At 45.8% G+C, this 17,705-nt stretch overlaps 1 protein-coding gene across 1 annotated transcript in view; it reads left to right on the top strand.

Annotated features, from left to right (window-relative positions):
- Nucleotides 1-17,705, top strand: part of nphp4 (nephronophthisis 4) — a 198,022-nt gene that overhangs the window by 126,130 nt on the left and 54,187 nt on the right. Inside the window, exons 13-15 of the mRNA XM_008280199.1 lie at nt 4,693-4,850; nt 7,012-7,203; nt 11,523-11,704. Coding sequence (XP_008278421.1) covers nt 4,693-4,850; nt 7,012-7,203; nt 11,523-11,704 — 532 coding nt within the window. The remainder of the gene's footprint in view (nt 1-4,692; nt 4,851-7,011; nt 7,204-11,522; nt 11,705-17,705) is intronic.

The raw sequence follows: 17,705 nt of genomic DNA, 5'->3' as shown, positions 1-17,705 counted from the left end.
CCGGACCACTTGGGTCCGAGTGGACAGGAAAACCAGCATCCAGTCACTTTGGATTTGGACATTTTCCATTTTGCGAGTCCATGAGCCGGTGAATGTGGGAATGTGTGACCGTTTGGATGAAGCCTTTACAGTCTGAAGGAATCTCGCTGCAGAAACTGTAACTCGTCTTCGTAGTTGGACAGCTGATGCTGAACATCAGCGTGTTTACACAACAGATCACTGCTTCGTCTGTGCATTTGCGGTTCTATATTTAGTTTCCTTAGTTTCCTCTTATTGTCACAGTGGATTGTAGGTGGTGTTTCAGAGCTTTTCTCGCCAGCCTACCTGCTTTCACGCCCCAGCACAGCTAAGAAGGACTTTCCTCATCTTTTAGCTAGACAGCAATAGCTTTAATGGGTTTCTCCCATCTTTCATGCTCCAAATCCATATAGCTTAAGCTTTGAATCATACTGCAGGAATAATCCAGGAACTGTGGATCAGGCTTACTGCAGATACCAATATGATCAGGAGCATAATATGTCTAAAAAAAGGCACAATTTAATTTGGTTTTGAAAGACTGAACAGGTCATGCTGTGGAGAAAGCTATCGGAACAACTTATCCGTTTAATATACCCACACAGAACATCTTGTATTTTTAGTTAAATCCACAGCCAGGTGGTTTTGTTGTACTTTGAAGGGTTAATTTAGCCTAAAACATACATAAACATAGCTGCTCATGCCCACATATTGCACATATCTTGATTTCTGTTTGGCAGCACCTGCACATCATCCTGATTTGGCTCATGCAGCACAAGCTGGCTGCTAACTGACTTATTTTAAATCCCAAACTCTGACTCAACATTAACCACTGTAAATAGCTGGCATTATTTTGAGTGCAGCGTTCCTAAAAATAATCTTTGCAGCCTTAGAAGTGGAAAGGCTAAATGCTAAGCCACAGAGTAACATTAGCACAGGCAGAGGAGAGTTATAAAACACGCTGACTCAGTCATATCAGTTACAAAATGGTCAAAAATTTGCTCTGGGCCCCATGAGATACCCGCCAAGTCAGGCTGTAGCTGCAGAACCGCTCAGTTCAGTAAACTGAGGGTGGGAGTTTTTATTACTTATAAATTCAGCTGTTTGTGCAATAAATCATCTGGCATTTTGTCCTTCAAAGGTTATATATGGATGCTTTAAGGGTCACATCCTGATTTTAAATGTTTCGTCTTCCACGTGGACGACTTGATTGAAGGTGCCAGTGCTGATACTGTGGAGGAGGGTTCTGTTGGATTTCATGCAGGGGCATCAACAAAACACTGTCAACATTAAAGTGGAGGATAAGGATGATGCATTAAGTCCTTGGTTCGCCGGCTGTCGTTAGTTTTCAGTTATGATGCTGTAAGTGAGTTCCTGTGACATTCTTTTTTGCAAATATTGAGTCATTAAGTCAGCTTGCAAAATGTATTGTTAAAGCCTTCATTTGTCCTTGTATCCTCACAACCTGAACACACCTGCCTATAAGAGTCAGCCTCTCGTATGGCATCAGGTCCACATGCAGCATTAAGCCATTAATTCAAACCTTTTAAATGTGTTAATGCTCCTACTTCATGCCTCGGCATCCTCTTAGGATATTATATTTCTAGCTGCTTGATCACTACATGCATGTGCATGTTGTGTACATGTAGCAGCATGACTTTGGTCGAGGTTATTGCCAGCATGTTGATGGAAGGCTCAGTAATGCACAGCCATGCATGTCCTTTGATCGGCCGACTGAACCATGCACATGCATCAAAGAGCAGGAAAACACTTGACTGGAAAATGACACCATTAACACTTCTTAGCTAATTATCTCTGTTAATACCCCTCCAGCTGTGTGTCTGTCAATGACAGTGAAGAGGGGGATTAATGTTTGCCACAAAAAATGTAGAAATGTTGAATTGTTCCACAGGCATTAACTGTGCAGCTTCTTTTTATAAATTGCCAATATTATGAAGTGGGATAGTGGTAAACAAAAGAACGTCAGTAACTGAATTGCAGATTAAATGCAGCGCTGCTTCTCAAAGTCAAAGAATAAACAATACGTTGTTGGCAGTTTGCTCATCGTTTGGTGTTGTTAATTCAGTCGTGTTTGCTTTTTACTTAATTGACTGTCAGTGGCACTTCTAATGTTTCGTAAAAACACAACACTTTGCTTCGTCCTTCAAGGTTTCCTGGAAAGAACGGTGAGATTTGCTACTAGTTATTGAAAAATCGTAGTATTCTGAAATGAAAAGAGCCCCACTCCAACCCAAACAATCCATGTGTTATGGAAACGTTCCCTGTATCTGTATGTTGAGCTTTATGTCTGTCCAGTACACCTTGTAGATGGTAAATGGTCTGCTGCACTTATAAAGCGCTTTTCTACCTTAGCGACACTCAAAGCGCTTTACAGTGTGTTTCTCATTCACCCATTCACACACCAGTGGTGACAGAGCTGCCATGCAAGCTGCTGCTGCCATCGGGAGCAACTTCAGGTTCAGTATCTTGCCCAAGGACACTTCGGCTGTGGAGGGACAGGGGATTAAACCGATTGGAGGACAACCGGCTCTACCAGCTGAACCACAGCCGCCCTTGTACTGACTGTATCTTTGTGCACGCTGACAACAACGATGGCGTCTTCTACTGCGACGACCTGGACGAAGCCGCCAAAATGGTTGTTAAGCTTTCTGAAATCGTCTCTCTGGCAAAGGAAGCCCAGGTGGACATCACCTTCCAGCTGCCCATCTAAGAAACCCAAGCACCTCCACCTGCCCCCTCAGACACCCACAAATCCACTCCCAAGACCAGGCAGCAGGACGGACCTCCCTGTTTAGTTTCCATAAAGATCTATTGTTGACCATTGATGCCCAGAACTTTAAAAATCACACCAATGAGACCTTATGTGTCTTCATTTCAGTGATCATTTTGAGTCAATATCAGAGCTCCAAATGTCTGTTAATCCACAGCTACATAAATAATCCCCAACTAATCACTATTTACTCCCGTGTGGATAACGTTAACCACGGTGCTGTGCTGTCTATGAGTCTTTTTGAGAGACTTAACCAGATGTTTCTGACCCACTTTTCAATGTCTTTGCTGGATCCCAGTGGACTGGAACTGAGAGAAGGACTCAGAAGTCCCTCCTGGTTCTGTCCTTTTTGTGGGATTTGTAAGTAAACAATATAGAATGAACTGTGCAGTTTAGATGCTCCTGGTAACTGAGGTGGGCCTCGTTGCCATGTAGAAGCCTGATGTGGATGTCAGGAGGAGCCGACTGAGAGCGTTGGACTGGTGGTGCCTGCTTGAAGTGGATCCAGTGTTAGATGGAGGCATGAATACTCGAATACACTCTAATACTATCTGACTCATCTCCTTATAGTTTTTCCCAGATATTTTGCTCTTTGATAGCTTAAAACGTGCACAGGCAAACCCCAGCATGGTGATATTCATCTCAAGTGTCTTTACAGAGTTTTGTTGTTGTTGTTGTTGTTGTTTACAAACAGGCAGGTTGTACATTAGAGGTCTTTGCAGAGAATACATGACACACAAACAGACAAAAAAAAAGAAATGCAAGTGATTAAACAGTTCTAGACACATGTAAATATGAATCATTAGTTCAATATTGAATCCAGGAGGACGGACGTCCAGCGCACTGGAGGTAATGGTTTTCAAACTGGTCAGGAAGGGATTAAAATGATGAAGTCTGCAGGATGTCTAAAGCAAAGACGCTTCCCTCTGCAGCTTTAACCATGGACATACTGATACATATTGAGAGACCAAGCTAATGAGGAGCATGTTGGTAGCTAAGCTTAGGATTACGTATCGATGGACTACGAGATGCAGCTCATCGATGGACCTGCGGAGTCAATGCAGACGCTCACAAGGACAAAGCTAAACCTAACCCTGCTGTGAATGTGGGCTTGGAGCAGCCAGAGCAGCCAATTCCCAGAATAAGTTTCGACTAATCTACAACAAGCGTGTTGCTGTAATCCAGACCTCCATAACACAATTTACTTCAGATGTAATTTCAGTGCATCCAGCTGTCATTCCCAGCGTTTAGTACGGATTCCTTCCTCCCTGTGCTCTGGTGTCGTCATTTCAGGTTGTTGCATAGCCTCTGCTCACACTTGTGTGTAATCAGTTTGTAGTTACACAGTGGAGATGTCTGCATGTGGTTCTGTAGAACGCTGATGAAGGGCAGTATTCTTAGTGACATGTCATGAAAGCAGTGAAACCAAAGCGCGTGGCTGTGCAGCAACACAGATCCTGATGCACTGATAAACTGCAGCAACACTGGTCATAACAGTCATCCCATGGCAGCCGGGTATCCAAGTGTTTGTGCTAATGCCCCACGTAGCAGGTTCCTGGTTTGAATCCGGGCCAGCTGGACCATTAGCTGCATGTCAGTCCTCTCCTCGTCTCTCTCCACTATCCATGTCTGCAAAGGCACGAAAAGATTTAAAACCAAGCAACGCCAAAACATCCATCCATCATCTCTACACCTTAATCCTCACCAGGGTCATGGGGGGCTGGAGCCTATCCCAGCTGACTCAGGGTGAAGGCAGGTTCACCTGGACAGGTAACCAGTCTATCACAGGGCTACACTTAGAGACAGACAACCAAGCACACAAAACCAAAACAGTCACCTCATATTTCTTTGGGGTCCTTCACTGTTCTCCTCATCGTTTGTTTCAGGCGTGTTCGGCTGTCAGCAACATCGCCCACCTGGAGATGGACCTTCAGCGTGAAGAAGCAGCGTCGCCTTCCATGCAGGATGAAGGAGACCAGCTTCAGGAGCTGCCCTTCACTCCCGTCCACGCTCCTGTCATTACTCTGGGGATGAATGTGCCCAGGTAAGCCTGTGTGAGACGTGAGCAATGATCTGCCCCAGAAAAAAGGGAGTTTTTTAAGCCACCCTGACAGCTCTTGGTGTCATCAATGAATGAAATCAGGTTATAAATCTGAGTGACAGTATCTACAGGTAGTGACCAGAGAAGGAAGTGATGGCGTTTGTTTTTGGTAGATTGTGTTTTTATTTAGAGAGCAGCACAGCTCGGCCTTCATAAAACATGTCGATCGTTATTTCCCTCGTTCTCTCCTCAGCCTCTGATTCATCATTACTCATGTAAATGTTTGTTGTTTGCGCAAGTCTTAAATCAGTATTTGAGACCGCTTTGCTTTCTGCAGCCCAAAGCTCTCTGTGGTTATCTGCGAGGTGGATACGGACGTCGTCGTCAGCTGTAGAACATGAACGGCAATAACGGGCCCAGCTGTTATTGTGAAACGGGAAGCGGCGATAGATCCTCACGATGCGTCGCCTCGAAAACTCATCATCGGAATATTCACTCGAGTGGGATTGAACTTGTGTTCCACATGTAGTGTAACACACGTGCTCTGCTCGGTGGACTGTTTGTCATTAGCACCTCGCTACAGCTTCCTCTTCTGTCTGTTCAGGACGGTGACGTGTTGCTCATGTTTGACAGGAGACAGCATTGAGAGAAGGCACTTTAAACATTCCATTACCGTTTTATCTCGCCTGTTATCTCATGTGAACACAAGTACAGTCCTTTATTAGCGCGACGCTTCACTGTCTCGCTATCTACAGAGGGATATCGATCGGCTCTCTAATTGGCAGCATGTGTGAACTGGGTCCTAGAACACTGCTACCAGTTAGTGGGAGAGTTCAGCTCAGAGCCAATTTAAAGGAATTGGTTTGTCAGGCTTTGCGTCCCACTTTGGGTAATGGTCTCAGCATTGTTTGTGGGTGTAAAAATTCATTATTGGATCCAACTGTAAGGGGGGAGGTTTTGACTTTGATTTAGTGAGAGCAGAATCCAATGAACTGAGCTCACAATTTACAATCATAATGTCAGAGGAAACACAGCCAGGTTTGTCGAGATAGGACACCAAATGAGAAAACACATTCAGAAAAATAATGGGCAAAGTCACTTAGAAACCAGGCACTGTAATAATACAGAGAGTGTGTAAATAAGCAGCTGGCACCGAAGCAGCTTCCCGGTCCTGGAGTCTGGATCCAGACACGATGCTGCTGTTCAGTTCAGTGGGCTGAAACATCTCTGCCTCTCCACTCGGAGCCAAAACATCTTTCTGACTGTTTTCAGAGTGGAATGACCCACTTCTCTGAGAAGAACAATGAAGTCTAAAGAAGTTTAATTGAAGTTGCTGTGCATATCTGATCGAGCTCCTTCTGAAATAAAAATGATGGCTTGAATATTAATCTACTGGGGCTAAATTAAGACACAACTCTGAGCAACGGGGAAGAGAGGGAGCGCGTGAAATTGACACAGCTGCACAGAGGAAACCCAATCGACTGCCTTCTTCTCTGTGGCTGCCTTAATTAGCTTGATCACGGCTTCATTTGGTCACAAATGTGACACTGTGGACTCAACCAAATGGACGCAGGCGGCGCCGGTGCCGCGATCAGACCAAACGTTATCGTTCATTTTCCTGCGCCTGCACTCCAGCCAGCCATCTGTGCGCCGTGTTTATCACGGAGCGTTTGGTGTCAGCGTTTAAAGTATAAGTTATGAATGTTACCATAGTTGCGGGAAAACAGGTGGCCACTATGATTAGAGATAACTGCCAATTATGCCGGAAAATCCTCAGGGAGCGCTTCGGCACCGCTGTAAGCATTGTGGTGCTGCTGCAGCTTGATGGATGCCGCTGACATCCTCATGCCGGCTGATCATTGTTTCGTTAAGTTCAGCCAGATATTTACTTTCAGGTTCAGTTTAACAGGATGAAGTGGCTGAATTGAAGTTGTCTCCCAGAGGATAGGCATCCTGACTCAGAATGGACCGGATCCGACATAAACACAAATAATAAAGCAGCATTGTAGTCCACACAGAGCGGTTCTGTCCCATTTACAACCACAAATCACCTGAGTGAGGCCAGCGCTGCTCGTAAAGCATCCAGAGGGCACCGGTCTTTTCAGCTCGGTGAGGAATTGATGGCACACGTCTGAAAGCTTGTTTTTTGTGACCCTGTCTCCAGTTCCTGCTCTGTCAGCTCCAGAAGCTCACAGGCTCACCTCTTTTCTGCTGGTTTCCCCGACATCGTGGATGGCAGCGGGCAGGTGGCAGAGGTCCTGGACCCAACAGAACCGCTGCCGTTTGATCCTCAGAGGGAAGAGGCTGACCTTCTACAAGGAAACCTGCTGGTGTTCCAGTTCCTGGCATTTACCAGGTGAGGTGTGCGTCCCATGTGGCTGCATTGTGCTTATTGAGTGGTGGCAGCAGCTTGTGTACTGCACACTGTACCTGCTGTTGTCTTAAAGATCGCTACATATTTGGCCTACAAACTGTAATAGGCTGTGATAGAAGTGTGATTATACACTCCTGAAGCATTGCTGCAGTGTAATTATTTGTGCTTCCAGAAATGTCAGGACTGTTGTGCTGTCAGTGAGACAGAGCAGTCATTGATTTGACAGCAGCTTATCTGTCTGCACACCGAGCCACTGGGCCTTTATCTGCACACAGCAACAGATACATTCTTTAGGTGTTTTTGGTTGGCGGCCAAGGACAGCATCCCCCCGCTCTGAGAGTTCTCCCCGTTTGTCTGGATCTGCAGCCAAGAATTAAACGCACATAAAGCAGGCATGAAGGTGCGCCGGTCGCCCTCTGCACATGTCAAGGACATACCCAGCATGCACACGAACACTCACAATTACACAAAAACACATTTTCCAGCAGCATGGGCGGAACAGTACCTCTGTCAGCGTCCCATCACAGAAGCCCCTGGAGCAGGCGTCCCCTCTGACAGGGCCTGACGTGGAGGGGAGCTGCTGAAGGATCGCTGCAGAACACACCACTCTTTGTGTCCTTCTATCTTGTCATCGGCGCTGTCAGCAGTGCTTACATTTGTCTTGTTCATCATGGACTCCCCATCATGGCGCCATGACCTCCTGTGTGCTAACCGTACTGCTCTGCCATTTGTCACTGTTCACATACATTCAACATAGAACAGTCTATGTGTGAACACATAGATCTGCTCTCAGTTGTTTTTTTATTTTTATTTTTGTATTTAACCTTTATTTAACCAGGAAAAGGCTCATTGAGATTAAAAATCTCTTGTCCTGGCCGAGACAGGCAGCATCACGACAGACAGACAGACGAGGTCACAGCAGCATCACACAGACATCATAACACACAGTGACATTACATTTAGAAGATAAGAAATCAACACATCAGTACAGATCAGAAGCATAACTAGCAAACACCTACAGGCTGATGTTTCTGCCTCCAAGTCATTTAAAAACACTTTAAATGTGTTTAAAGAGAGCAGCTCCTGAAGTTTCAGGTCTTTTTCTGAAGTGTTCCAGGTGGAGGGAGCAGCCACTTTAAACGCTTTCTGTCCCCGTTCGGTTCGGTTCGGTTCGGTTCCTGTTCCTGGGACCGCAGACTGGAACCACGAGGAGCTTTTGAACAAATAAAAACCTGTAAATAATGAGGAAGCAAGCCTAAAATTCATTTATACATTAAAATATGTCGGTGTTTTTTCCTCCGTGTGGTCAAATCTGACCATCTGACGTGAGAGCACAACAAACAATGATGAGTAGAAGAATTAAAATTGGTGATAAACCTTAAAGCGCTGTGATACACTGGAATTAATTAATGTGTTGTAGTTAATTCTTGTAACAGATGGAGAAATGACAGCAGGGTCACAGCACTGATTGGAAACTGGGCTGTGTTTATTTCCATCCATCATCTCTACACCTTGATCCTCATTAGGGTCATGGGGGGCGGAGCCTATCCCAGCTGACTCAGGGTGAAGGCAGGTTCACCTGGACAGGTAACCAGTCTATCACAGGGCTACACTTAGAGACAGACAACCAAGCACACTCACATTCACACCTACGGACAATTTACAATCACCAATGAACCTCAGCATGTTTGTGGACTGTGGGAGGAAGCCGGAGAACCCGGAGAGAACCCACGCTGCACGGGGAGAACATGGAGACTCCACGCAGAAAGATCCCGGGTGTCCTCACCGGGACGCCAACCGACGACCTTCTAGCTGTGAGGCGACGATGCTAACCACTGAGACACCTTGCAGCTGTGTTTATTTGATATTCCAATGATTCCATGTAATCATGTAGCACAGCTGCAGACTCAGCCTCTGAGGAAAAAAAAACAACAACAATTTTTTCTTCTGAAAAATATCAATAAATATTTAAAACTGCTGACTTTCTGTTGGTAAAGTCGCCACAATCCTGAGATCAACACATGGGCTACTCGGTGGTGACAGCTGTCTCTGTGGCGTCTCCAGCGTGTCCTCGGTATGTCGTCATGTCAGGACGTCATCCTTCAGATAGCAGGACGACGTGGCAGGAAGCAGCCACAGCAAACAGCTGAAAGACATCTCTTCCTCCTGCTCTCCAGTTATTTATTTTTTTATTAGCGAGTATCTTAATCTTTGAAATGTCAGATATTATGTGAAAATATGTCCCTGACAGTTCAGCAGAACCCAGGGATGGGTCTGCAGATTCATGTAGGTGAAAGTATGTCTTAGTATTTCAGTTAGTGGCGGCTTATGTTCCTTCCAAACCAAAAAACGAGCTTCCACCATGTGAGAGGTTTCTGAATTTCTCCTAAAACAGACTTTCTTAGACGCTGCAACCCTTCCAGACATCCGTCAGCCGCTTGTAGAGATTTCCACCAGTGTCGTTGTTGCAGCTAAAACTGTGCTGCCCCTAGTTTCTCCCACCCGTCGTGTAGCATCTCTTTTTCTTTGAGGAGCTATCGGCTGCTGTCTGCCCCTGATACTGACCATAACCACGATGGAGTCATTCCAGTTAGCTTCAGCTGTACGACCATTACTGTGGAACCCTGTGTGATTTTAATCCCTAATATGTAAAGCAGTCAGGTGACGTGACATCATAAACAACCCTACAGTGCAGGGTTTTAACTCCAGGGTTTAAATGTGTTGAATCCGTAGCACCAATCAAACTCTCTGGCACCGCGGCGGTGACTTGACTTGGTCACGATTTACAGATCATAGCGCTGTTTGCTGTGGGTGCACAAATCCACACGATCCACCACGTCTGGCAGTAAAGTCGCCTCCTTCCTGCAGCCGAGTTGGATGGAAGTTAGAACTTAGTTATCCTGTAAGATTACAGCAGCACACATCTGAAACACCGTCACATTATCAGCTGGAAAACATTCTAATACCACAAAAGGACGGATTTTCACTGCAGCGTTTATGTCCTGACAGTAAGAAAAGTTTATTTGATTCCACTGTTTGTTTTTTAAGCACATCATAAAGCAATCTGAAGTGCATTCTGGAGCCACACACTTGAACATAAATTGCGTATCTGTGCCTGGCGGTGGGCTGGGTTACCTCATAATTATGACAAACAGGTATGGCAGACGGGGGTTCAGGCAGCGGCGGCGGCAGCAGCAGCACTCAGGCAGGCGGGGAGCCGCTGGATAGGCAGCGTAATTTCTACCTCTCACCCGGGCGCCATAATTATCAATCTTGTCTGTTTACAGAATGAATATTAATGCCAGCTCCTCTTTGAAGACGGAGCACGGCAGCGTCTTTAACAGTGGAATACCGGAGCGTGTGATTGGCTGGGAGGTCGCACGCCGCTCTTACTGGATTCCACTTTGAAATCTCCAGTCTGTCCGTGGTCATCGGGGTCGGGGGGGGCATCACACGTCTTTATCCAAATGCTTTTACTCATTAATACAAAACACTGGATCGTCTGTTTATCAGGTAGAAACAGGAAGAAGAAGCTCATCCTGGAATTTAAGCTGCTGTTCAAATGGAGCGGCTCGGCGGGACTTTCTGTGGGCCGACTGCAGTTTGAAGTGTGGGATTAGAGATGTGTTTGTAGAAGCCCGCTCAGAGGGAGGTGTTTGTGTGGAAACCCGTACGCAGCAGCACCAGGAGGGTTTCAGAACCACAGACACTGTTTTCTAAATTGGACTCCCAGTAAACAAAAACATAGGATTCAGTTTGTTATAACCTAGAATCAGTATTCATACAGTTTGTTTTGACATTTCATCTCTGAAGATGAGTTTTCCTTTAACTACCTTTAAGAAGCTGCCTATTATGAATCAGAGGTGTAACGTTAACCTGCTCAATCAGCAGTCCGATTTACAGCCGTTTTTGAGCGTGATTTATCCCCTTATGTTCCTGAATATTAGGTTTTCACTTTTAAGCAGCCGTAAAGCTGAATTACTGACTCCGATAGGAAGAAATGCATATTTTTTTCTTTCCTGGAATTGTCTGAGATGAATCATTAGCTGAGATGTGATTCACTCTTCCAGGTTTTTTAATGACATTTTCAGCCATTAATTTTCAAATACACATGCCACTCCCCTCCCCCCACAGGGCTCTGGAGTGAAAATCTGACAGTTATTATATTTATTATTAATACTCGGGCTAGTAAATCAGTCACCTGTGTTTATTTACATTCAGCGCTGGCTTATTATTTTTTAAATTATTGTACTATGAGCAGTTTTCTGAATAATCATCAACAGCTGTCTGCTCTCTGACAGAGTACCAGCGGCGGGGGTCGGACCCGATTGGCCTGAAAACATCTACGTCACCTTCCAGTTCTACCGCTTCCCTCCGGTCACGTCCCAGGAGCTCAAGCTGCTGACCGGCAACAAGCACAAAGCTGGAGAACCGCTGCCCTGCGTCCTGGCCTCCGTCATGAAAGACGGCAGCGTGAGCACCGGTAAGGACACGCCTCTACAGTAAAACACTACTTCCATTACCTCACCTTTAAATGAGCTGTCACGCTGAGCTATGTGTGCAGCGTAGGGCGGTGTTATGGTGGAGAGCTTTAACCTACAAACTGTTTGTTGCCTTCATGTCCACGTAGGATGGACAGAAGATGCATTTCTCAGTAAACATGACGCAGGCTTTTGGAAACGCTGCCATGTGTCTGATCCAGATCCTGGATATTAGTCGGGCTCTGATTTCTTTCACGACTCTCCAGGTTAACGTTGTGCAACCACTTCCTACCTCGTTCCGTTGATGTTCCACGATGTTCTGCGATGCCGAGGCACTTCTCTTTCAATCAGCCGAGCGGACGCTGATTGATGTCAAGTCTATTCATGTTGCAGCTAATGAAATGGAAGAGATATTACAGCTTCTGACAGAGCGTGATATTGAACACACAGACAACCCCCCGCCCCCCGTCTTATTCCTACACCTACCCATATTCTCCATTCCCCAGACACACACTCCCATCTAACCCTGTCAATACTTCTCTGTCTGTCTCCACATCCCCCTCATTCTACATCATCCAGTGTGCATCTGCACAAACCCAGCCCACGTCTACACAAGTCTGTCCAGATATTCTATAGCTGGTAGCGTTCTCACAAGGACCGGCTGATTGGATGATAGTAACGTGTACTGGTGATTTATCAACACCAGTGAGAAAGTAGTCTACATGCATTAGATGCAAACTGCCATGAAAACCTATAAAGACATGTTTGGCTCCATGAACAAACTCCCATCATGCTCCCTCCCTGCATCACAAACAGCCCGCTGTACCTCGGTAATGGAGCGCCTTCGATGTTGTCTCCAAGGCTGCCGTACAAGTCTCTAAGATGCACTCATGTGGGGCTGCCTGGACTCCTCGTCTAGACCCACAGGCCTCCCCTGGTGGAGGCTGCAGACACCAGGGGCCGCCGGTTGCCCTTGTGGTTTGTTGACTGTGTCCCCCACCACCTCCACCGAGGTGACGCACTCTCGGCGACCTGCTCCGAGGGCTGAAGGACTTGTTGTTGGGGTGCACATGGAGGCTGGTGTCAGGTGATTCCTGGTCCGGTCCAGCCTCCCAGAACCTTAACCTGAGCACAGTACAGTGCCTTTAGGTTTTACTTGCTTTCTTTATTTAACTCTGTAAACACAAGGCCACAAGAAAATTCTGGTTAGTCTCATAGATTAATGGTAGCAGCTGGACCTGCTTGAGTTCCTTGCAGATGTTCCACCTCTGATCCATCAGGTCTGACTGACTGTTATAACTACACCTCTGACGTTTATAACAAACCAACCCGTTTGAAAATCGGTAGAAAATGGAGCAAGTTACGGTTGTTTAAAAAAGTCCATGCACCACTACAACACAATGTTATGGGTGAGCGAGCGCACCGTGCCAAGATGGCCGCCAGTGTGGACGTGCGATCCCATTGGCCGACAGTGTGGACGAGACATCCAGCCTTTATTATACAGATCTATGGTTACGACACAAAGGTCAGGTTCTGTTTATGTACAAATAAGGCTCAGAATAGAATATCTTTATTGTCACTGTGATATACAACGGCATTAGTCATCTCCCTTAACTCATAACTAATTAATAGCCACATATATATATTATAACCATTGTCTCATAGACTACTCATGACCATTTCTATAAGTTTTTTTTAATGGTTTTTGGTAAAATTTGAAGCCAAATTGAGTTTAATTAAAAGTTGAGTCAAATAAACAAGTAAAACGACCAACACAGTCTGAATAGACAGCGACACGGTACAAACTGGAGTTTTGAAAAAAGGAAAAACAATAAAGAACCTTTGCTGCAGAGAGATGATGGTCGGTAGAAGGAGATGCTTCTTACGGCCAGTTTAAATGTGGAACTCTGAACAGAACCTCCTCCAGAGCAGGTTAGCTGAACCGCATCGTTTGCCGAGGTGATCTAAAAAGAGACGATCTGGGGTGATGAGAGGAGTCGTAGCAGCTGAAAGGAGAGCTGGATGGTGGATGGTGGATGGTGGATGGTGCTGCTCCACGTCTGCAGTGAACAGGCAGCTTATAGCTACCACAATCAGCATTACAGCTTTGTAAAGGGATCCTACGCAGGCTTTATGTTTCCACCTCTTCTTGTTCTCTTTTTACAGTCGAGACTAAAGATTTTATGATTTATGGAACGTCCCTCGATAGCAGTTATCAATAGCTGGAGCTACGATATAGACCTCTGGAACCGTGTAGTGACTATAATAGTGCCACTCTGGAACAGTGTCTGTGAAGGCCTCGCGGTGCTGGAGGAGATTTAGGACCATGGTTTTGATTTTGCCATTAAACGCTGCACATTCTCAGTATAAGTTAATTGATTTTACTTTTTTATTTCCCACTTTTTCAAACCCTGAAACAATATAATGAGCAACCTCCTCCGTGCTTTAAATATCTGCACTTATAGAGCACCTTTCTACTGCTTGCCTGCCACTGGGGGCACCTTTGGGTTCAGTGTCTCGCCCAAGGACGCTTCAACATGTTGGGGGGGCGGGGCATCGAACCGCCAACCTTGCGGTCCGTGGACACGCTCTACACCAAGCTGTTCCTGCTGTGGCCAAAATATGAAACAAGCAGTTTTGTTGGTGTGTTTTATCAAATGTGTGATGCCCTCCACTTCTCATGCGGCTGTGGAAGCGACTGTCCAACCCGATGAGCTTCAACCACGCGCCGCACTGTAGCGTCTCTGACACTCAGCCTGATAAGTGCATGTTTGACTTCAACTATTGTGACAAGCGGCTTCTTCAAGTTGTCCGTATCCAGATGTCATCGCGTCGGCTGCATTTGACTGCGATCGCCAAAAGTCATCAGACACACATTTGTTTGTGGCCTTGCAGCAGGAAGCGGAGCTGCTCACTCCGCCTGAGCTGGAAGCTTCTCTCCCAGCGTATTAACAACATGTAGGGGGCGTGGCCTCATGGCGATGTGGGATATGACACGGAGGAGGTCAGGGGACGGGGAGACCGCCTGACCGTCGCTCAGCGTTGCACAAGCTGAGATGCAGAGCTGGTAGTCGGAGCCAATAGCCACGAGAAGCCTCTGTCAGACTCATCCTGTCCCTGCTGGAGAGACTCTGGCAGAGCTCTGACTGCACATTTACGGCCGTCGCTGTCCGAGGATCTCTGATGTGTTTGTGTCTGTAGGGGAGTGTCAGCGCTCAAACCCACGTAGGGTTCTGTTGGTGTTCGTTATACCTGCTGAACATGATGCTGGCGTCGTCACTGTGAGCCTGGTAGGACGCAGGCGTTAGCGTTCAGCTCGAAGCTACGGTTTAGTTCACATCAGAATCCTCAGAGGCTTGTAGGACTGCAACAGACGCTCATTGTCCATGAATCTGTTGTTTATTTTCTCGATTAATTAAAGTTGTTTGGTCAAAAAATAATGTCTTGATTTGTCCACAGCCCCGTATGTCAGTGTACTATCCCAGAAGAGTCACAAAACCAGGAAAATAGGGTGGAGGTTCTTCAGGAGGAGAACGGATCCTTTAACCATGTTTAGGTGCCTCCTGTAAAGGTTCGTTATTATTCCTCCTTTTAATAAGCTGATGAAAGTCTCACATCCCCAGAGTGTGTATTTCAGCAGAGAGCTGCACAGATCATTCACTCCACCATGCCGATAGTACTCCTGGTTCTGGCCTCGTTCCAAACGGGCTGCTTCAGTGCCATAAATCCAGCTGAGCTGTTCTGCCTACACCCCTTTAAGGAAGTGGACCACAGGTACAGCTCTGGCCCCAATACCCACACTGGACCGGCTCAGGGATGCAAACCTTCAGAGACGGACTTTCTGCTCTACAAGAAAGGAAATAAATGGGAGAATAGTCTTATCTTATGTTTTGTTGGGATCCAAACAAACTGAGACGTGTAATTATGTTCAAAAACAACAACAAGATAAAGGACCACATGTAGTCCGGCTCATTTAAATGTAACAGAATCAGGCCTTGTGTTTATAAAGCCTAATATCCTCCCCCTCCGTCTAAAAAAGCCAACGTACACACCACCTGGTTTTTAGAACAAGAATTCATCCAACTAACGGCATAAGCATGCCAGACCTTTAGGGGGCAGTAGTTCCCCACATCCTATCCAATCAGAGGAAGCTTCTGTCTCTCGACGTCCTAAAACAACCGTCCTTAATGCCGTCCTGTGTTCCTGTACGTGGAGCGGTATCTGGGCCTGGACCGGAGACATGGTTCTGAGGACGTCCACGCTGTTTCTGATGTAAACACAGGTCACATATGTAACGTAAAGAACAGATTTAGTTGCAGGAAGTGACGTTTGGAAACCCGGTTATTGACGTCCACATGCAGACGCATAAACGGAGGATTCACAGATCTTCACTTTGGTCAGAGGTTTTTAAAAGAATCGTTTTTAAAGCCGTAAGTCTGCGTTTTCGAGTGGACGACGGGCCACAACGTAAAACACCTTGGTTTTGTGAGACACCTGCTACGTGTGGACAACGAGGCCTTAGTTTCAGTACAAGGTAGTTTTCCAGCTACCGTCACCTGATCTGTGATTTTGTTTTTTTAGCCTGATGCAGTGGTTGTAAAGAAACCATCCCAGATCTGATCTAACTTCTCGTTTCTGCTGCTGTGTTTGATTTATTGCGGGTGATCGTCTCTATAAAACTTTAGAGCCAAATTCCAGAATCCGTTGTTATCAGCAGCTCGTCCAGGTATCTTATTAAAATGTCAACGTTTGGAAGTCGGGCCCCCAGTCATGCCTTCCCTATTTCTATATTTTCTTATTTTCCCACCAAAGTGTGATGACAGCCTGCTTGTCTCAGCCGTCACACACTCAGAGGGAAGGAGTTTGGTGTCCTGCTGGTTACCTCACGGCAGCCGGCTGACGCAGACATTCAGACCAACCTGCTCTGTCTCAGCAGCTGATGAAATGTTGTTGTTTGCAAGAGATTCAGATGGTGAAACTGTCGGTAATGACAATTAAAGGAGTTAACGGTGAGAGTAAATGAAACCACCATGTTCTGTCTGTCTCATAGTTTGGGGCTTGGACGAGACCCGATGTTCTACTAAAGGCAGCGAGTCGAACAAACTGGTAGAAAATCTGAGCAGCCGGTGGAAACAACAAATCAATACATGAACTGTGTTATTTTTAGCAATTATCTAGCAGGGATAGGAAAAGTCCTACATCTGCCCTCCACCCACACACTGGTTCTGTTTTTTTCCTGATTTCTTTTGGAAGAATGTGTCCTTGACTGACATGCCTGTGAGTTTTTTTTACATTTTATTTTTAAGGTTAATTCAAACTGAGTCAAAGCCAGTTTTGTGCCACAGTTGTAAAGGCATTAGCTATGACTATATAGCTTGGAACGTATGCACAGAATATTCATGTGTTTAGTGTTTGTTAAGCTGCTTAGTGTAAAAACTTACCTCAAACTCTCTCTCATCTGTGTGCTTTTATATCCAGAACCACAGAACCTCTGCATTAGAGTCAATTTCCCTCTAAAATAATAATAAAATAATAATAATAGCAGTGAGGCGACTGTGCCTCCGTTTGACCTGCTGGGCTGAGCTCAGTCTGACCGGATCCACTGTTCAGTCTGAAAATAGCAGAAGGACAACTTTGACCTTTAAGATTTTTATTTTTTGTGTAGAAATGTCCTGAGCTATTTTTACAGATTCTCCTTCACCACACATGCGTTCTACAGCGTTCTCCTGCACAAGTGAGAATAAAGTGAGTGATGGTGAAAAATGATTCGGTCACACTGGTCATGTTGGGACACCCAAGGTTGGAGACGTGGAGTCGGAGCGTTGGTGCTCATTATTAAAGCCAGAGAGTGTCGAAAACATTCAGGTAGAAACTTCAGATTTCTAGCCGGTGCTAACAGTTGTTTTCTCACATTCAAAGGAACCGCCTAGAACCGTCTCACAACCAGGAACCAGCGCGTTCATGTGGATCTCTGTTTTGTTGCTAAGGAAGAAGAGTAGCTGC

This window comes from Stegastes partitus, unplaced genomic scaffold, assembly GCF_000690725.1.
Source record: "Stegastes partitus isolate 25-593 unplaced genomic scaffold, Stegastes_partitus-1.0.2 Scaffold185, whole genome shotgun sequence".
Lineage (NCBI taxonomy): Eukaryota > Metazoa > Chordata > Actinopteri > Pomacentridae > Stegastes > Stegastes partitus.
The sequence above is the reverse complement of the archived record's forward strand: the minus strand, read 5'-3'. Positions and strand labels throughout refer to the sequence as shown.